The following is a 22,686-nucleotide window of genomic DNA, read 5'->3' as shown; positions in this document are numbered from 1 at the left end:
AATATAGACATTATGTTTCCTTCCTTCCTTCCTACCTTCCTACCTTCATTCATTCATTCATTCATTCATTCATTCATTCATTTGATTTGTTTAGATGTCCATCTCACATTCGTGACTCTGGGCAGCTCGTACAATTAAAACAAGCAAATAATACAACCAGTAAACAAAATTCATAAATCAATAACTATCATAATACCCTTTAAAACTAAATGTAAAACCCAATTAAAAGTGAAAATTAAAATTGAGAAACATAAAAAGCAAGCAAGTCAAAGTCATGGTTAAAAACCTATAGTCATCTGGCAACCTCTGAACCATAACCAGATCCCAGACCAACTGAGAATGAAGAGGTGAACTAAAATCATATTCTAAACTATTTTTTAAAATATTGAATTCTTTTAAAGGCAACTTTATGGTGACTGATTACTATGTTGTGTTTCACTCATTTCATTCGTGTATTGTGCCTAAGTAGGAGGGAGAGAAGACATTTATAGGAGATCAATAAAGCTGTGGGTGGAAGCTGATTTGGAGGATGAAAATTTCATGCCATTAATTGGATCATCTGTCATTACACATTTGAAATTGGAGTGTTGTTGAATAGACTTATGACCATTTTGCACACTTACGACTATTGCAGCATCCCCATGGTCAAGTGATCAAATTCAGATGCTTAGCAACTGACTCATATTTATGCTGGTTCAATGTCCAAGGGTCATGTGATCACATTTTGCAACCTTCTGGCTATGATCACTCACTGCCATTCCCTTGCAGGACTTCACCAATTTGCTCTATTGGTTGTGTTGGAATGAAATTGTCAAGATTGCTATCAATTTTTCTTTCTGGTCTATGTGATGGGAGAAAGGTAAATTTGTATTGAACAATTAACAGGTGAAGTGGAGGATAACTTCAGATAAAGTGGGAGGAGCTTTTGGGGAATGATGTGTGAGCCTCTTCCTGCTTCACCCCATTCCTTTCCTGTGCTCCATTGTCCCTGAGAGATGAATTAAAGCTTTAGTTGCAGTATGTTCATTCTTTCATACCTAAATATAACTTGATCTGGTAATTAGAACATCTAACATAGAGCTAGGCCAGTGATGGCGAACCTTTTAGAGACCGAGTGCCCAAACTGCAACCCAAAGCCCACTTATTTATCGCAAAGTGCCAGGGCTGCATCAGCATTGTGGTGCCCTCGGGGGGGGCGTGGCCCACTGGGTGGGTGTGGCTGCAGTGGTCACGGCAGACCAGGTGAGCATGGCCAGGGCCAGTCCCTTGCCATCTCCGGGGCATCCCCGGGGGGCCAATGCCGCTTGCTCACTCACTTCCTGCCCTGTCGCTTCCAAACGCCACGTGCTCGCTACTCTGGCAAACTCTGCTGGGGCAACGGTGCATGTGCCCACAGAGAGGGCTCTGAGTGCCGCCTCTGGCACGCGTGTCATAGGTTCGCCACCACTGAGCTAGGCTCTACTTTCTAATAGCTTTTTTCTGTTATTAGTAAGTTTACAAAAACATAAAGCTGCCATTTGCAAGTTTAGAATCTTTCTACTCCTTTGCTTCAAAATCAAAGTTAGATTTACAAATTAATAACACTAGGATAATTTTTGTGATTGCTTTTAACATTATGCCCAGATTTCCATCATGATACACTACACATCTAGTTCTGTTCAAAAGTAATACATGTAATTATGGCCAATGATTGAAAAGTAATTTTTTTAAACGTCCAATGTAGCATATAGTTATGGTATTTAAGATGTAAGATTTCACATTTCCTCAGTTCTGCCACTTTTTACACATTTACAAGGTATCAGAATTATCCAGATTAAATCTTCTTTTATATGATTCCCCAACTCCATTCCATCAACTGAAGGATTTCTTGAAATCCTAGGAACTAATAGAACCAAATCTACCAAAAATTCTTATGATACTCAGTAACATTAATTACTAATTAATTTATATTTAGGTTATAAAGATTATTATTATGCATAATTATTTCAAATTAGTTTAAATTCGTTTTTAAAAGATTGGAAAGTAATTTACAGCTTGAAATATACCAGTTGTTTTTAATAGTGTCATAGGCAATATATGAAATAGTATTGTGTTCACCAACACAATAGACTGCTAACCAAGTGGTTTATAATCCTACACCTTGCCCAACCTACTCTGAGGACCTAGGTTGCATAGCAAGTGGAAGGCAATTGCAAAGAGTTGGGAAATATAACTCATTATATTAATAAAAAACTTTCTCTATAATATTCGATATAAACCTTATGGGGCAACTAATATATCGGAATAGCATTTCTCTTGTCTAGTTGAATAATAAATGGGGCTTTTGCCTTAAAGACTGTATAGTCATTCAGACCACCCACACTTTCCTCTGTCTTTTGAGGTCAACTCATTTTTCAACTGCTCTAAAATGGGAGGCAATATGTTGCCATTGTGTTGTAGGGAGAAAGAAATTACTTTTTCAGTTCCCAGGAATTGAATTGGAGGGATACCTTGTGATTGCCTTTTCACAACTACAATATAACTTCCTTTCCTTCCTCCACATATTGCTCCTCTCTGTTCATGTTCAGGCTCACACATGTTTTCAGACCTGTGTACCTGGTATACATTTTCCAACACTTCAGCATGAGTGTTAGCAGAATGCAAAACAGATGGACCAGCAATTGCCAATGTTATCTTCTGGCCAGCTCTGGCAAGTCTCTCTTCTCTCTCCTTTCTTGGCATGGCAGAAATATCTGCCTTTATTTAGGACAGCCTGTAGTCCCTGCCATGCCTCTTTTCCTCTATTGCATTATAGGCTAAATGTTATATACAGTATTTCCTCGCTGCTGACGCTGTAGGTGAGTGGAACAAACAACATTTCCAAACTTGTTCGGTTTAAGTTTATTTATCATGCCTATTAAATATTTGATCACAGTATCAGCCAAGTGTGTTTTTTTAGGGAACATTGTTTTGTTTACAACACTCCTCTTCTTCCTTCTTTGCAGATATCTTAATATTTAGTCCCACAGTTTGCAAAGAACTATACTTTTTAGGTTTAATTCTACATAAACTCTGTGGACTCTGATACGTTTCTGATAATGAAATTATAGTTCCAGGCCTTTATTTTCCATTATAAAACTCTATTTTTCATTAAAAGAAATTTTGAAAAATAAATGCTTGATTGTCTACTGAATTGAAATTATAACCTGAAAAAAGGAGAGCTTTTACAGTTGCAGTTTCTTTCTTGAAAATGACAAATTCAAACATGAGGATGTTTTCATATTGTTCCCAGTCACTTCAGTGGGGTTTCCATTGGATTTAATTGTTTTGGAAGCTACCCAAAAATGTTATTTTTTTTTCACCAATCTTGTCCTTTCGTGCCTTTGATTTTTTAAAACAAAGGTTTATAGAAGGATTTTTTTTCATTTCTTTTACCCATTGTGAACTGTGAAATAAATCATACAGGAAATCAAACTGAATTTAGCTATATTTATTTAAGTGTTCATATTTCAGTCACTATCGTTTAATGATTAGACTTCTTACACAGGCTTCTAATTCAATGCTATTAAATTTAGCATCGTCTTAATACTGTATCTTCTGCCAAGGAAAGTGGCTAAGGGACCATCAATTCAGCCAGTATTGTGTGAAAGAGAAAAATATGAAACAATGTTTTGTCTTTTTACTTCCATAGAGATTTCTATTAACTGCTTTAATAGTTCGATTTTTAAAGTCTAAATGGCAAATTATGTTTACTAATTTTTCTTTATCCACAAAGATAAATTGATACAGTATTTTCCCAACATTCTTATAAAATGTAGCAGTTTTATATTAGTAAGTTTGCAAAGCATGTAACATCATCCCTGACTAAACAACCTTCTCAGATTTTTTCTCAAATGTCAGATTTGATGATTCAGAGACTACAAGAAATCCAAACAATCCACCGTATTTAAGAATAAATCACACAGTTAATTTCCAGACATTATGTGGAATATTAACCATGCTATTAAGGGTTATGTGTGGTGCTTTGTAAATGCTTTCATCTTACACAGATCTTACAGCTATTAGATTACTTGCTGTGTGCATGTATCAAGTATATAAGGAAAAAAGGTATAGGAAAATGTCAATCTAGCTAGGCCACTTAATCTAGTAATATCATGAGAAAAATTGTGTAATCATGAGGTATATTCAGGAGTCAGAAAAGTTTCCAGTTTTGTAGGTGACTTTTAAAATTAATTAACATTGATGTAAATACTTAAATGGCATATAAAATGTCTTCATGGTCAGCTTACATATTACATCACCAAGAGTATTTAATCAGAATGTATCTTACATCGGGTCTTAAATGTATTCATTTGGAAGTATTGCTGCTACTTCATTGTGAAACATGTCTGAATACAGCGAAATAATTAAACTTGATTGTATTCAGTGGTGGATTTTTGGTATAGGAATACCCTTTGGCTCAAGCAAAGGAGAAGATAGTTATAGCAAGCCAAATCACAGACTAATTTTTATTTAAAGCAATGCATGGGGGAAACTGGTGTAATATGCCCCTGCGTGTACAATCCAAACTCTAATTGGGAAGAACTGGATCTTTCTAACTTCCATGGGTTTATTTACAGTGTTTGGGCATAGAATGGCAATGCCAGGAAAATAAAATAGAGTAAACATCAAATGTTAAAGTGTTGTGTAGCTGATCTTCATGAAAGAATCATAATACCAGAATTTGATGGTCTTCTTGTTAAGGCTATAATCTCTTTATACCAAGCATTATTCTTCCAGCTACACTACCACCTGAACTCAATTATAGAAAGTTAAGGATAACACTATCACACTTTTTGGTTTGCTTTCAATAATGAAAAAAAAAGATTCTCAAATTAAAGAAAGTTTACCCAATCCTAAAATATATTTGTATATCTGAGAACCGAAAACTGTTATATTTGGTAGCTGGTATCTTTACCTATTTGAACAAGTAAACTTTTTATCTATTACAGATCGCATTGAGAAGCATTCCACAATGCCAGATTCACCTGTGGATGTGAAGACACAATCCAGGCTGACCCCTCCAACAATGCCTCCTCCCCCAACAACCCAAGGAGCCCCAAGAACCAGTTCTTTCACACCCACAACATGTAAGGCAGAAACTTCTTTGACCAAGAAAAGTACATTCAATAAAACAAACAACATAAAACTATCCCTTAATAACAAGAACTATTGGTGTTTTGTGGGTGAAATTTACACATAAAGTCCTCAACTTACAACAGTTCATTTAGTGACCATTCAAAGTTACCACACCTATGACTCTTTTTCATACTTATGACCATTGCAGCATCCCAATGGTCACATGATCAGAATTCAGATGCTTGACAACTGGTTGATTATTATTACAGTTGCAGTGTCCTGGGGTCACGTGATCAGCTTTTGCGACGTTCTGAGAAACAAAGACAATGGGGAAGTCCGATTTACTTAACAACCATGTTACTAACTTAACAAATGCAATGATTCATTTAACAGTTGTAGCAAGAAAAAGTCATAAAATGGGGCAAACTCACTTAGCAAATGTTTCACTTAGCAACATAAACTTGGGCTCAATTATAGTTGTAACTTGAGTACTACCTGTAGTAAAAATTCACTCACAACATGTAATTATACTTTTCTTCTATATATGCTTTTGATAAGAAAAGTGAAGCTGCAGCAAACATCTTGATCTTTCCTCTGTCCTTAATGCTCTCATTTTGGATAATATTATTTAAACTATTAATTGTCCCCTACACTATACAAATCTTTAACATTGTTTATCCTTCTTTCCAGTTCACTAGTGAAGACTAGTTTGTTTGTTTGCATTGTAGCATTCTGAATGAGAGTTGATGCTGAAAGAAAAAAAATGAACTTTTTTGACAACCGAATTAACCATTTCCAATTGGTATATCTGTCCAGTTGATTGTGGTAGATTTAAAGCTTACTTGTTTTTAAAAAGCAGATCGGCAACTATTTAGATTGGAAAGTACTGCCTCAGTTTGTAATAATTGTAACTCAACTTCTCTAACCACATAATGACAGGGATGCTATTATATATTTCTGTTTTTCCTGTTCTATTTTCAGGAGTATTGTTTCCCCACTGTCAGCAGCTGTCTGGTTTTTATCCCTCTTCTTAGAGTATATTGTGATAAGTAACATCTGTATACTTGTTCAGATAGGAGCAATGCCAGAAAAAAAACCCATCAAGCTGTACTTCCTCATATTTCCCTATTTAACTAAAGGAAGGTTATTTAAAGATTGAAAAGTATTGTTATAACCTCAAAAAGTAGAGATATTAAAAATATATGCATTGTGAGTTCTTTCAGATTAGAAGGGGAAGGTTTTGCGCGCACGCACACACACACACTGCAAAAATAAAATTGCTAGCCTATAACCCAGGTCCAGGTACTCCAATTTCTCTTCTGTGAAGGTGCTTCAGACTATCCATTTCACCTTTTTATAACTTTTCAAAAGTCCAGTGTGACTATGGCAAGCCTGGGCTTGTGACAGATCCTTTTTCTTTTTTCAGGTACTTCCTGCAATGAATTTATAATCACAGAATTTTGTTTCATGGTATTGTTGCTCTATACTGTAATGAGACCAGCATCTTTAGAACCTTATTCACCTGGGTTTGAGTCCCTCAAAACCTCCTTAGTCTGGAATATTTTATTATAAAGAAGTCCTTATAAAAAAAGAATCACATCCTGAAAATTGCCCAGTCAATTTATGCTGGAGAATGAAGCGCTGTTTTGAAAACCTGCACACTTTACATAATGTAACATGTGCAGGAACCAGGTTTTTATGCATAGAGCCATACAATCAACACAATTGGGAATTTAAGGAACTTGTGATCAGACAGCAAATGCATTAAAAAAACAGCCTTTCTTTTTTGCTCTTTCTCACAAAAGCCAAGAGAAAATTAAAAACATATAAGTTTTGAGTCACAGTTTTAAAGAATGTGCTGGGTTCCTTATTTTAAACCCACAGGATCTCAGCATTATGCAAACAGTAATTATTGGTACTAAAAGTCTTTTTGGATAAACTCCATAAGGATGTTGTTTTGAAAAAAAATGGGAAGGGTTTCCTAGTATGCCATCTTAATCTTCTGGAAGAAAGGTCAACTATAAATCTAATGAATACTTACAGAATGCTTACTTTGGTAATCAGGTTTTCATTCCATTAAAATGTATCACGTGCTCCTATTGAAGCCAACATTTATAATTGCAAAACTATATGCATGCAGAGTTTTCATCCTGAAAGACAATAGGAAGCTGTGTATTTGCATCCTATTTAAAATGTACAGAAAAATATTCAGTTATTCAATACGTTGTTCTCTTTTAGGATAAGATTAATGTTAGCCTGAGAAAGAGCTGAGAGACTCATTTAGATTTTGAAAGCATGTTGGAGGAACTCTCAAAAAATAGCTGGGATTGATTGTTTGCAAAATGTCTACTATGATTGATGTGCGTTTTGCAACTAATCCTCTGGTACCCCAATTTTGAATTAAACTCAAGTAGAACAGGGAACTTGTAAGTAATCACTCAAAGAATCCACAGACCTATTTCTGAGAATCTAATAAAAGAGAGCTATTGCCCAATGCTTTTTTGAAATCTAAAGCATTTACTGCAATTTAGCTACAATGTCTTTATTATTTAGGAAAACAAGACGTTAGCAGACTCACATGATAATAGAGTTGAAAGGGATTTTGGAGGTCTCTAGTCCAGCCCTCTGCTCAGGCAGGAAACCCTATACCATTTTGGAGAAATGATTGTCCAATTGCTTTAAACCATTGCATTTCACCATGGTTTATCTATGCAAAATACCTCCTTCAGAAATATTCTAACTTAGGGAAATATGAAGCTGAAAAAGTTCTGAAGACATGTCTTTCTCTGTATTCTTTCCTTTTTTAGTAACTAACGGCACGAGCCATTCACCAACAGCTTTGAATGGGGCTCCTTCCCCACCAAATGGCTTTAGCAATGGCCCATCCTCCTCTTCCTCTTCGTCTTTGGCTAATCAGCAACTACCACCAGCTTGTGGAGCTCGGCAGCTTAGCAAACTGAAGAGATTTCTTACAACCTTACAGCAGTTTGGCAATGACATTTCACCAGAAATTGGGGAGAGAGTGCGTACCCTTGTGCTAGGACTTGTGGTAAGTGAATTAAATTATTTAATAACTGTGGATTTCTTTATTTCTCTTCAGCCTCTATTTGAAACCTCCCTTTTATTGATATACCAGACAAGAAGATAAGTGGTACTTACATTTTATTTATTTCATTTATACCCAGCATTCTTCCAAGGGGCTCAAAGAAGTGTTTTTAGCCTGAGCTATACTGTTGAGGCAAGTAAGTCTTCATCATAATGATTTGCCCAATCCTTGAACTCTGTTTGAATCCTGGATTTCCATAATACTCTTTAAAAAAAACCTTCCTGTTTCATAATTTTAGAACTAGGACTATCCTGCACATAGTATGGTTGCAAAGGACAGTACTTTATCACAAACCACAGATTTAATTTATGGACTTATTTGCATAAGATAAGGTGATGGCCCTTAAAAGGGGATCAGGTATTTTCATGAATCTTAGGAACTGTGGTGGGTGCAGTGGTTAGAATGCAGTATTGCAGGTTGACTCTGACTCTGCCCACTGCCAGGAGTTTGATCCTGGTTCAAGGTTGACTCAGCCTTCCATCCTTCTGAGGTCGGCAAAATGAGGACCTTGATTGAGGACTTCCGGCTTGCCATCGTGGCTGCTGCAGCCACTGGAAGGTGAGCTCCGTCTTCCACATTCGATTTTGCACCGCTGGGGGACCCTGGAAAGGGTCAAAGGTCATCCTGTAGGGGGGATCCCTGCTTGATTGTGGGAGGGCAGTAGCCCTTCCACTCGATACGGGGCAACCCTCCAAACCAGCGGACAAAAGACCGGCCATAGAAATATGGCTCATCACTAGGCTGCAGACAGCCGAAGTCAAACTTACCACCAGGCACTCCAAAGCAGCACAGATGAGACTGGTGAGATCTGAACCTCTCTTTAATCCCAAGTATTTTTTTTTCTCCTGCAAAAGCTGCCCAAAGTATCTTCTCCCCTGTGAGGAAAGAGGGAAGGGAACTTTTATCCCACCCTCTAAGAATAGCGGCGACTGACTATCTAGGGAAGTTAAAACATTGAAAGAATAATCTTAATCTAACTGGATTTATATGCTTTTAGAATTTGGGGACAAAATATTATCTCTGTCGAACACCTTGGTTTTTATTTACAAAAAATAAATAAAATTGGAAAAAGGATTATAAAAATTTTGGACTTAAAAAACCATAAATGGCATTGGTGACATCTTGTGGCTACGTTTGATATTACAACTTGTTATTGTCTAAAGGAGACTTGGCTGGAAGCCAAACTACAGATAAGACTTTTTCAACCTTGACAATTATCAGCTGTGAGAAGCTCAGCAGTGTTCTACACTCAGTTATAAAATTATTTTCATTCTCTGACTTTAAAGTTCTTAATTTAACACACTACTAAGAGAATATGGATGAAGACCAGGAACAGATTCTCCTTATGTTAAAAGCAATACATGAAACCATTCTTTCAGCTTGTGATGAAATAAGATGCTACAGAAAAGAACAAGATGTCAGCCTAGATATACGAATTCAAATTTTGACTACAACTAAAGAATCAACTACACAAAACATAACAGAAGAAGTGGAACAATTAAATACTATGACAGAGGATTGAACTGACCAACAAATACAGTCAATGGAGAATTCAGAAAAGGGACTTACAACATTGAAAATGGAAAAGACTTTCTATATAAACCAGAAGAAACTTGAGGAGCAAGTAGAAGAATAGCCTGAAGAGAAGACAAACATACCAGGACAATTATGGGGATCTGGAATAATAGAGATATGATTTGTTAGCCCTTGCAAAAAAATAGCAACTGGATGGTCTCTTTTATTTCAAATAATATATATAATAACAGAGGGAGATCTATTTGATGTCCTAAAAGCACTGACATGGAGGGCGAGATGGCAAAGGAAGAAAGCTAGAATAAGGCTGAAGAAAATTGGGATTTTGATTTATCAGCGAGTATTTTATATTACTAATTAAAATAGAATATACTTAAATAGACAAGATGTATACTTTGAATACCAGATTTTGTTATGAATTGAGATAAAGAAAACTTTGGTCATTGAAAACTTGGAAATATACTAAAAGTTGAATTTGAATATTGATGGGAAATTAAAAATTGGGGAAAACAAATAAATAGGATATTGATTGTTTATAAACTGTATTAGCTTAAATATGAGATAGTAGATATCAAGAGAAAAAGAAGAAATATTTGATGTTGAAATAGGGGAAATTTTGGTCATTAGATTTAAGACATTTGGAAACTAGTTGAAAATAAGAACTGTTATATTGTATTATTAATTAGATGATGGTGGGAAATAGAATATACTCAAATAGATAAGATGTGTATTTTGAATATTAGACTTTGTTAAGAATTGTGATAAAGGAAATTTTGGTTACCAAAAATTTGGAAATTATAAATATCAAATGTTAAATTTAAATGTTGACGGGAAACTAAAAATTGGGAAAAACTAACTACAGGACATTGATTGTTTATAAAGATTGAATGTTAAAGTAACTAGGATATGTATATGTATAAGCTAAAAATTTATTTATAAATGTAACAATGCTATCTTTACTTAATGGATACAATAAGAATTGTATTAGTTTAAATATGAGACAGTAGATATTAAGGGAAAAGGAGAGGAAATATTTGATGTGGTACTTTGAGTTTTGTACTAAAGATTTGTGTATGTTATTGAATTATTGATTAAGTCAGCTGCCAAGTTGCTTTTTAAATACTTAAATGTAAAATTAGAAAATCAATAAAATATTACAAAAAAATGAGGACCTTGATTGTTGTATGCTGATTCTGTAAACCGCTTAGACAAGGCTGTAAAACACTATGAAGCGATAAATAAGTCTAGGTGCTATTGCTTAGATATCTCAGTAACTATTAAAAACAATGTAGGATTTGCAACCATTTATGTTAGACTTCCAACCATATATATTTTTTGTTTCCAAAATACTATGTTTGTGCCACCATGAAAGGAAAATAATGGATGTTATGGTCTGATTCAGTATACCTACAATAGTATTAGCTATTGAACCATATGCTCTGTTTAAATGAAGGATGTGGGTTTATTATTGCTTTTATGTCTCAGCTACTCAAATTAAATATAGGTTTCAGCAGAGCCTTCAGAGATTCCTTGACTTGGATTGTGTATAAATAATGGAGAATCATGAGGTACTCAGAGGCGATACAGATAGTCCTCGGCTTAACAACAGTTCATTTATTGACTCTTTGAAGTTCAATGGCACTGAAAAAACTGACTTATTTGACCATTTTTCATACATATGACCATTGCAGTATCTCCATGGTCACATGATCAGATGCTTGGCAACTGGCTCATATTTATGACGGTTGCAGTGTTCCGGGGTCATGTGATCACCTTTTGTGACTTTTTGGCAAGCAAAGTCAATGGGGAAACCAGATTCACTTAACAACCCTGTTACTAACTTCGCTTACAACTGTGGCAAGAAAGGTTATAAAATGGAGCAAAATGCAATTAACAACTGTTTTGCTTAGCAACAGAAATTTTAGGTTGTAAGTTGAGGACCACCTGTACTGAAAATAGCCTTCAACATGGCAGCTGCATCTCATTCTGAGTTTACAACTGATTAACACATACATACTGCACTGTATGAATTGAATCTCCAAAAAATCTTTAAGGAGGACAATATAAAAAAGTCAATACATACTGAGTTATGGCTAGCCCACTACTTAATGTCTTTTAGCTTTGTACCAATAGCAGTATGAGTAGTAGCTGTCATGCAGAGACAATTGACTGTTAAATAGACGTTTCTGCTAGTTTGGTACTTTCTCCAAATATATTATTCCTGTTCTGTTTCTCATTCATGAGTACAAACATGACTGCATAAAGACATGAATTTTTAAATTAAACCAGACATTTTTTCCCGGAACTAATGTAGTCTTAAGGTAACCTGAATTACATAAATACAACAACAAAATAGTGGTAGTATTTTTTATACTATATTAATGTAATGATTTTCATGAGATAAAATGAAGGCTACAACATTATTAATACAAAACATTTAAGAATGTTTCTCTGTGTAAAATACTGCAAGCCTAATGTATATTGCCAAAACATTTCTATTATCCATTTTACAGAGTCAGATTTTTTTTTCATTCAACAGAACTCTACTTTGACAATTGAAGAATTTCATTCCAAACTGCAAGAAGCCACTAACTTCCCACTGCGACCTTTTGTCATCCCATTTTTGAAGGTATTGCACAGATCATTGATCTGGAAACTATTTTAAACTATATCATTGCTCGGTCACCGATGTGTATTATAGTTCTGCTTTTTAAGAGAGTGAGGAAAATGATTCTCATATTTAAGGGCTCCATTCCTAGTGTAAGTGGGATAAACTCTTTTAGAATAATTATTTTCTATATATTCATTGCTAACTAGACAGAATTTGTTAGCTCTGTAACATCTATTTTCAGTGTTATAAAGCACTGTTATAAAATCATTTTTCAACTGTGCTACCTCATCTGTTCAATCCATTTTCTCCTATGTATGTTTAGTTGATTGACAGTGCCTCCTTCACCAGATCTAGCTCCATTGATCCAACATCCTGCACAGCTTGGTTTATTATCAGTAGCAGTAAAAAATGAAATCACCTAATAATGCTCCTGCTGTTTCACTAGCAGGAGAAACTGCTACTATCGCTACACAAGTTTTGTATAAGCAGTGGTACTCTTTGGAGCTATATATATTATATTGCACTGGAGGCTAACTGGTAACTGGTGCAGTGCATGAAGCAAAGGTGTTATATGGACATACCCATTCCTGCCTGGCCATTGCATTGAGTGATTTTCAAAAGCCGCCTTATATAGAGTTTATTCAGTTCATTTCACATTTGATATGATGACAAAGTAATGGCCTGAAAGACCATACACAGGTAGTCCTCAACTTATAACAGTTCATTTAGTGACAGTTCGAAGTTACAACGGCACTGAAAAAAGTGACTTATGACTGTTTTTCACACTTACAACCACGTGATCAAAATTCAGAAACTTGGCAACTGACAACTCATATATACAACTGTTGCAGTGTCCCAGGGTCATGTGATCACCTTTTGTAACTTTCTGACAAAGTCAACGGGGAAACCAGATTCACTTAACAACCCTGTTACTAACTTCACAACTGCAACTTAACAATTGTGGCAAGAAAGGCCGTAAAATGGGGCAAAACTCACTTAACGAATGTCTCGCTTAGCAACAGAAATTTTGGGCTCATTTGTGGACATAAGTCGAGAACTACCTGTATATACTTTGAAAAGACTCTTCTCTGAAACTTATATGGTTGAACATTACAAAGTCCAATCAGAATCATCTGCAGGATACAGTGCTTTCATCAAAATAATGAAAGCAGAACCATACTGCATACTCTATCTTACATATACTGTACATGTCTACAACATCACAGCACACAAACAAAAGGGGCGAAGTTTTTTCACAGCAATGTCTTTAATCCAGACAACTAAGTAAGACCTGGTGATTTGACTCATAATATATTGCATGTATTGTGTCAGCAGGGCAACAGAAACCCCGTTTTCGACCTCTTGCATTAGGAAACCAGATGTCTTAAGCTTTCCCTTCCCCCTTAGATATCCTGTTCAGAATCACCAGCTTCCTAAAGCAAGGAACTAGTGATCTGAAACAAAATCATTCAGCAGAGTGAAAGCCTCATTACTTTCCACTTCCTTCAAGCAAACTTGATCAAGATTTCTATGAGGAAGGGTTTTCCAATAAATATCTACCAGGAAACATTTTCAGGCTTTCCTCATAGGTCGCATTATTGAACATGCCATTTGCAGAAGGTTCACTATCTCATATCAAAATTCAGTTAGCTTCATATGGTACCCAAAAAAAGGGAAAAGCATTTGGCCCTACCAAGTTGTTTTTTTTATAAAAATGAATACAACAAAAGAAAAAAAAACATGCAGACCACGGGTCATATGATTTCCCTCAGTTACATGGAGTAAGCAATCCTGATTTATTGGAATTTTTTTTCTGGGGAGGGGGGGCTGGGCCAGAAAATTTAAAGACTGTTTTGAAAAAAACAAATATTCCCAAGCCCCTAAAATGAAGGTTAAAAAGTAAAGCCTCTAAAGAAAGTAAAGAAAAATATCTTGAAGTTTTGAATTCCAAGATTTTCCCTCAGACACTGGATCTGGATGGTAATTGAGCCTAGTGTATAAAGTTGGTGTTATTAGGTTTTTTTTTACTTTTTTCCAATAGTGCATTCAAAACTTTGCTCAGTATTATTTATATTTAAATTGGGGATATTGACATTTAAGCTATTGTTTTTACTTTTGTGTTATCAGTTGTTGGCTTGTTTTTCAAGTCACTATTTATTAATTTCTCACTTTTATTGTTTTTCTATAAATACCTCAAAGTGGAGAACAGACACATTACAGCATCTTCCTTATATTTGCCTCCCACAAGAACCCTGTGAGGTGGATTGGGCCCAGCTGGCTTTCATGGCTAAGACAGGACTTGAACTTAAGCCTGGTGCCTTAACCACTAGACCAAACTCACTCTCTATGTTCTTAATGTTCTGGGTTTTATGGCTTGACTATTTATACCATATAAATAAAATAAGTAATTGCCCATCGGCTTTGTAGCTCCTAGCTAAAACAAAGTCAACAATGTTGCCCTCCCCAATACCAATTCATTATCTATAAATTTTGAAATGTCAGAATGTAAAATAAATTACAATGAATTACTACTGATTGTTCAGAATCAGAATAACAGAGTTGGAAGGGACCTTGTAGGTCATCTAGTCCAACCCACCGCCCAAACAGAAGACCCTACACCATTTCTAACAGATGGCAGTCCAGTCTCTTGTTGAAAGCTTCCAATGATGAAACTCCCACAACAGTGGAAGGCAAACTGTTCCACTGGTTGATTGTTCTCACTGTCAGAAAATTTCTCCTTACCTCTAGGTTGAATCTCCTTGATCAGCTTCCATCTGTTATTCCTTGTCTGGCCTTCAGGTCCTTTGGAAAACAGGCTGATCCCCTCCTCTCTGTGACAGCCCCTTAAATATTGGAACACTGCTATCATGTCTCCCCTGGTCCTTTTCTTCACTAGACTAGCTATGTCCAGTTCCTGTAGCCATTCTTCATATGTTTTAGCCTCCAGTCCCCTAATCCTCTTCGTTGCTCTTCCCTGCACTTTTTCTAGAGTCTCAACATCTTTTTTATAGTGCAGAGACCAAAATTGGTTGCAGTATTCTAGGTGTGGTCTTACTAAGGCTTTTTAGACTGGTATTAGTACCTCACGTGATGTTGATTGAGTCCTTCTGTTAATGCAATTTAGGATTGCATTGGCTTTTTTGGCTGCCGCAGCACACTGTTGTGTGGCAGTATTTATTATTTTACTGTAATACTGTAAGATATATAACGCTGGGATGAATCTAGAATTATTTAATCAGAACAAATCTTCTACAAATAAAAAAAATCATCCATAAAACAGAAACTTTAATTTCAGTTCAAAAACAACTTCTATCATTTTAAATATCCACAGGACAAATACTTGTTATTCATTGTTAATATCCACTTGCTGTACAATGTTTTATTCAATTGTTTAACAAGATGAGCGGGGAGGGAGAAACATTCAGTTACAATTCTCACATCGAATGAGATTTTATTTCTCTTTGTGTCTTTAAGAGGAGGAATTATTTCAGTGTTGCATTTCATCATATCTAAATATTGTGGTGAAGCAGGCAGCTTTAAAAAAAGAACACAAAAGAGAATAAGGGGGAAAAAAACTACAAGGCTACTTCTAGACCTTTCCATCATTGCTTCACACCATATGGTTGTCATATCATTTATTTGGGATCACTAGAATCAAAGATGCAACTTCTCTTTTCTTCTTCTAATTTTAGTGCTTTTCCTCAAAGGAGACATTAATGACAAAAACCATATGGTTGTGGGAACACGGGCTTTAATAAGTGCATTGAAATGCTGCTGTAACAATATGCATTAAAGTCTTGTTTTCATTAAGCTAATGTAACTCACAGACCCTCAGTTCCATTTTGCATTTATGGAGAAACATTTACTGGAAGGATATTAGACACCGTTCTAATTACCTAATCTGGCACCAGAATTAGAGCAAGCAAAATTGCTTTGCATTACCATATTTTAAAAAAAAATTGGCAGAAGATGTTTATTGAGTCAGTAAATTAAACAGAGTACTAAGGGAAAGAGTGTGTGTATTATGTCATTTGTATGTATACATTTGTTAATGGTCATGTATATGTCTCTCATTACTTATTTGCTTATGCAGCTATGCATATTTAATCTATCAATTATAACATAATTTAATATATTCTCTAATCCCAATAGGTATTTTCAGTACAAATTTCTCAAATTATAGATTCTTTTTTCTTATTAGTAAATATTAATTTAAAACAAGTTTTCAGCAATTCTTTGTGAATGTGCTTGACTTAATTTAATTTTAATAAAATATTAGAAACTTACGGATCGCATCATTCCCTTTCAAAGCTTGTTTATATTTTGTGACCAGGATTTCTTTTTCAAACACATATTAAGCCCCTTTCTGGGAATGAGCCAAAAAAGCCTGGCCAAAGACATCTGCATGCAAGATGTCTAGCACATGATATCATTTTCCTAAATACCATTTGGGAATGATATTTAAAGACTGCATAGAGGCATCTGTATGCAAGGCTGAAAACACTGCCTACGTAAAGCTAGGAAGAAAACTTTGGTACACATGGGAAGGAAACACATAGAAAATAGCAAGTAGATATGGGTGGACTTTTAAATATATTGTATGTCCATATACTAATATGAGTTCTACCTCTTTTAAAATGAAAACTTTTCAGGAAAATTCATGAAATTAATATTAACTTATAATCCTGTTAAATGTATCTGGTAGAAGGAAAGAAACTTTTAGTGCTTGCGAGAAGACAAATGTGGAGGCTTTCAATATGGGCACAAATAAGGAATGCGCCTGATGAAAAAGCTAGCCAGAAATTTCTCTGTTCACATTTATACCCACACATATAAAGAGCCTCTTTGTCTCAGAATAACATTTTTATAAAAAAAAAGAAAAGAAAAGCCACTTATAAAATTACATCTCTAGAATTAGATTTGTTGTTAGATGCGAAGTCGTGTCTGACCCATCACGACCCCATGGACAACGTTGCCTTCCTGTCCTCTACCATCTTCTGGAGTCCATTTAAGGTCAAGCCTACTGCTTCAGTGTCTCCATCCAGCCACCTCATTCTGTCATCCCCTTCTTCTATTGCCCTCAATCTTTCCCAGCATTAGGCTCTTCTCCAGTGAGTCCTTCCTTCTCATTAGGTGGCCAAAGTATTTGTGTTTCAACTTCAGGATCTGGCCTTCTAAAGAGCAGTCAGGGTTGATCTCCTCTAGGACTGACCAGTTTGATTTCCTTGCTGTCCAGGGGACTCGCAGGAGTCTTCTCCAGCACCATAGTTCAAAGGCCTCAATTCTTTGGCACTCAGCCTTTCTTATGGTCCAACTTTCACAGCCATAGAATTAGGTAGCATAGGAGAATAGAACATATGATGGATTCTGCAGCTAGCAATCACCTTTTCAACAAGCTCCAAAACATGCTTGCTGAAATTTCTCACACAATACCTATTGCAGACAACTCACATCATATCACATTCAAGACATGAGCATTAACAGAATAATAGAGTTGAAAGGGGCTTTGGAGATCTTCTAGTCTAACCCCCTGCTCAAACAGTTATCTAAATTGTCCTGCAAAATCCAAGTTTCACAAGACAATTCTTGATTTGGAAGTTCGTGCTGATGAATTTTCATAGCAGGCAGAAAATTACAAAAGTTCTGTGAGTCTTTTAAGATCATAGGGAAAGTTTTATTTGCCTTTTAACAACTCTCTCTCTCTCTCTCTCTCTCTCTCTCTCTCTCTCTCTCTCTCTCTCTCTCTCTCTCTCTCTCTCTCTCTCTGTGTGTGTGTGTGTGTGTGTGTGTTTGTGTGTGTGCATACCTTTTTTCCTCTCCTTCCATCCTGTTCTTCTCAAAGAGATCTTCACATCCCCCAATCACACTGCAGTGCTTTTCCCTATTTATGCCTGAGGCTGTACACTGCAGCTGGAGAAGGGCCAGATGGTCACAGAGAAGAATTTCTGTTGTTTAGTATTGCAAAGCATGTGATGTTTTTCTTAACCAGGAGAGTTTTGCTTTCCACTCTCCTTTCTAGAAAAGCCCCATTCAAAGCTTTGTATTATTGGCAAAGCTTCCAAATCATTGTTTGTTGACACTGTAACTATAGTTCAGGTTTGATGCAATATATGTATATTTTTAAATGTTATCAATATTTAACACTGGAGGAAAAGATTATGACTTCAGCCTTCACAGACTTACTTTCCTCCTGTTGTGTTTGGGATTAGATAATGCAGAATTCTAGTCTACGCATGTGGGAAGTAATATGTCACCTTTTCGTAATTGAGAAAAACTAGCTAACATTCCATTTTTGATCTATAGATTTGTGGCAGGGCTAACTATTCACTGGTATATGTCATATTGCTCCTTTTCTGTTCTTCCAGGCCAATTTGCCCCTGCTACAGCGGGAGCTCCTACATTGTGCAAGGCTAGCCAAGCAAAATCCCGCCCAGTACCTCGCTCAGCATGAGCAGCTGCTTCTGGATGCCAGCACCACCTCACCTGTTGACTCCTCAGAGCTGCTTCTCGATGTGAACGAAAACGGGAAGAGGCGAACTCCAGACAGGTAAATGTCTAGGAGCATTTTTTCCATGTTCTGTAAACTTCCCTTGCAATGTTGATTTTTGTCAATTTTGTCTCAACAGTATGCTTTCTCTCTGCACAAAAGCACAGATTTCCATCATCCAGCAAAAAGCATGGAACGTCTTTCTGTGTGTAAGAATGGATGAATGAGCATAAGCAAAATAGACTGATGGATGAATGGGAATGGAATAAAGTTTGGCCTCGCTTAACACTAGCATACTATTAAAAAAAACTACAGTTAGAAAATGTAGCCCTTGGAGTGAAACTACCCCTCCTGCCTTTAATTGGCAGAAGGGATTTCAATGCATTGAGTCACTTTGACTGCTGTTTCAAAATATTTAAAGAAGAACTGTAAAGAGAAAATGAGGGTCTGTTACATCATTTTATTGGACACACATGGATAGAAAAATGTGTTGCACAAAAAGTGGATTTTGATTTAGCACTTTTTATAGATTATGGAATAGTTTATAGTAATGGCACAGTTGTCATTATTACCCCACAGTTTATACATTGGAGCTAATCTAACAGTGATATGTAGGATTATTATTGAATTCAATTGTAGCTTATATATTATTTTGCAAATTATGTAAACATACTGGGTGTGATTTAATTTGCAATGAACACATTGAAGAATGATCATACTCTCAAAAAGCTCCACTTCTTTATTTCCAATGTGTCCGTTTAGCCCATTAGAGTATATGCAACTTGAACTATCCAGAATGTGGGGGAAACTATACAGAATTGCCTTTTGTCAAAATATCTCACAGTAATGTAATTATTTAGTACTAAGATTCCTATTCTTGATTTCATATTTGGTCTGCACATGATTGTCATATTTGACATATTTGGATAAATGTGCTGAATATATTGAAATCCCAGATTTTGTACACATAAACTACATCGAGGGTCTCAAGAGTTCAGCCTTGTATAAAATATGTTGAATGGGTGTTGGGTGGCCCATAGACTGCTGCTCCAAGAAGAGCAGCAAGCAAAGATGACTTGTTGGCTTGTTTTGGGTCACCACAGCACGTCTCCAGGTCTGAAGCAAGACCTGGTTGACTGGGCTGCACAGGGCTACCTTTCAGAAATTCTCACTACTTCTCCATGGCAAGTTGTGCTTTGGGGCAGTGCCACACTTTTTGAGCAGGGTGGCACGGAATCAAGACTTGTCTAGAGAAGACAGGCCAGGAAGGTTGACCTGCCTGAAAGAGAGAAGAAGGAAGTAGTCAAAGAGGAAGGATGTTCTGGCCTCCAAGTCTCTTTGCTAGGGAAGGGTGGGAAAGACAGTAGAAAGCAAGAACCCCAGGCAGGCGGGCAGGCGAGAAAGATAGAAAAGAAAACGGGTAGATGTCAAATACCTTTTAAGTAGCAAAAGTGAAATTTAGTTTGATTATTAAATTTGCATGCTTCTAAATCCTTCTAGACCTCCTGAGGCTTACAATAGTGCATATCATGCAAAGTTCAGCAAGTCCCTGGGTTAACAACACCCCAGTTTAAGGAAGACTCATAGTTTAGGAAGGAGCCTATTGTAGCAAAATTTGTGTTAAATACACGATGATTCAAGTTAAATACACAATGGGTCAAATTCATTATACAATACTACTTTTACAATACTGCTGTTCCAACTTACATACAATTTAATTGAAGAATAGACCTTGGGAACAGAACTCATTAAACTGAAGACTACCTCTAATATAATAACCTGAACAAAATCCATATAAAATATAGAGTATGCTAAGAAAATCAATAATAATAATAATGCAATATAAATATACTGTAAATATAAAAGTTTAAATATACTGAGTACTCAAAGCCCCATGAAAGAGTTCAGTTGTTCTCTGAATATCATAATCATGAGTGATCAAGATCCAATTTCTAGTGAAAACTGTTCCATAAAATAGGTAAAATAATTTTAAAAACATTTTCTTTTCTGGCCTCACTTCTCTCATCTCAAAAAAATGGGGAATCACTAGCAATTTTCCCACAAGGATCACAAGGTCAGCAATTTTTCAATTTTCTTTTCATTTCATTGGCAACCAAGATAAATTTTGATTTCATTCCTCATTTCTGTTCTGCAATGATAGCATCTCTTTATGAATCTCACAGATTCATTTTAACAAATACAGAACTACTGTAACCTTAACTAGAATGATTGCATTTGGATGTCATGAGAAGACAGAATTGTTAAGAATTAAGAATAAGATATACGTAAATGCACTGCTGTTTTTTTTAGTTCTCCATATCCTCAGAAATGTTTTAACAAACTAAAGAAAAACTTTATATAGCATAGAATCATCTGTAGTCTCTTGTAAGTTTTGAAAAAAGCTGCTAAAAATTCTAAATGGTATTTTGAACAAATAGAGTTTTGCTCAAGATTTTATAAGTCAAATTTATTGCTCAAGGTCTTACAAGATAATCATGGCAAAGATTCAGTAAAGAAACTGAACAAACACTATCAGAAATACTTTTCTCACAGTATGCTAGGTACCAAAGGATTTCAAATTGTAAAAAGAAATGACATTTGAGCTAATTTTTACATTTTCAAAGGAGAAGAATATACAGATAGTATAACCTAGAATTTGTTGCTACCATTATAGGAAGACCTTGACTTTCAATCAATCATTTAATAACCAAAATTACAACAGCCTTTGAAAGGGTGTTTTATGGCCTGTAAAGCACTTCTGGCCATAGTACTGCTAAACGTTTCACCACAACACCTCTCTACGGTCACATGCAGTCACATGATTGCGTTCGTGTTCACACTTACGACTGATTGCCAAGCATCCCACAATCTTCTCTGTCAGCTTCTCCAGAAAGTCAATGGGGAAGGTGGCAGGAAAGGTTGTACAAACCTGTTGTTGCCTGCCTCTTGTCTCTGGGAGTGGCTGAAAGAGCTGCCTACTGAAGGGAGTTGAATTCCCCCAATGGGGTAGAGAAATGGAGCTCAGATCCAGAACATGGAACAGTTTTCTTCTGTGCATGGAAGGAAGATGAGATGGAGAAACAGAAGATCTGAGCTCCTGAAGATCTGAGCTCCATTCCTGCAGCTTGCCAACACAGTTCTCTTCTACACATGGAGTGAAGCTGAATTGGCAGACAACTTTTTTTTTGCTGCATCCACTTAATGACCCAAGCAATCACTTAACAACCACAACCAGAAATGCCAAGATTGCGGTTCTTGAGCCAAACAGTCACATGGGCATCTTACTTCATGCCCACTTTACTCAATGAATGAGATTCTGGTCTCAGTTGCAGTCACAAGTCAGGGACTATTATGCCTTCTATATCTTGGCTGTATGGTCAAATAGAGAAGAATAAAAAAAAATAGAATGGATACTGAAGATAAAAATACCAGTATCATATTATCCTCTTGAAATTGCTGAAACATTGTTTGATGAGCTATCAGTTCTAGCTCCAGGTTATTTTGAAGGTTAGTTGGTCTTATATTAAGGTTTTTACATAGAGTCCTACTATGATTGTCTCCATGAATAGAAGTAAATTTGGCATCCTGAAGCAGCTACTTGCTTTCAAGAATGCTCCTGTTCTTCTGAAAGCAATGTAAAGAACATTATAAGGAAGGAATTTTATTCAACTTGTAGTCTTTGCAGTCAGTCAGGCCAGATTTAATTTTGCTTTGTTCTGTTTTTGGGCAGTTTAATACATTATAAACACAAAGTATTTTAAAGTGGATCCATGTTTAATAATTACCTACCTTTACATTCTCTTGGTATTTGCCACATTGATATAATGCTATGTTTTCAGTGAAAATAGAAAA

The 22,686-nt window shown here is 36.0% G+C and overlaps 1 protein-coding gene across 1 annotated transcript in view; it reads left to right on the top strand.

Moving 5' to 3' along the window:
* Nucleotides 1-22,686, top strand: part of RUNX1T1 (RUNX1 partner transcriptional co-repressor 1) — a 123,923-nt gene that overhangs the window by 64,917 nt on the left and 36,320 nt on the right. Inside the window, exons 2-5 of the mRNA XM_015813990.1 lie at nt 4,971-5,108; nt 7,905-8,146; nt 12,276-12,365; nt 18,713-18,894. Of these exons, the coding sequence (XP_015669476.1) occupies nt 4,971-5,108; nt 7,905-8,146; nt 12,276-12,365; nt 18,713-18,894 (652 nt within the window). The remainder of the gene's footprint in view (nt 1-4,970; nt 5,109-7,904; nt 8,147-12,275; nt 12,366-18,712; nt 18,895-22,686) is intronic.

Source organism: Protobothrops mucrosquamatus, unplaced genomic scaffold (assembly GCF_001527695.2).
Source record: "Protobothrops mucrosquamatus isolate PMUCROS unplaced genomic scaffold, P.Mucros_1.0 scaffold211, whole genome shotgun sequence".
NCBI lineage: Eukaryota > Metazoa > Chordata > Lepidosauria > Squamata > Viperidae > Protobothrops > Protobothrops mucrosquamatus.
The sequence above is the reverse complement of the archived record's forward strand: the minus strand, read 5'-3'. Positions and strand labels throughout refer to the sequence as shown.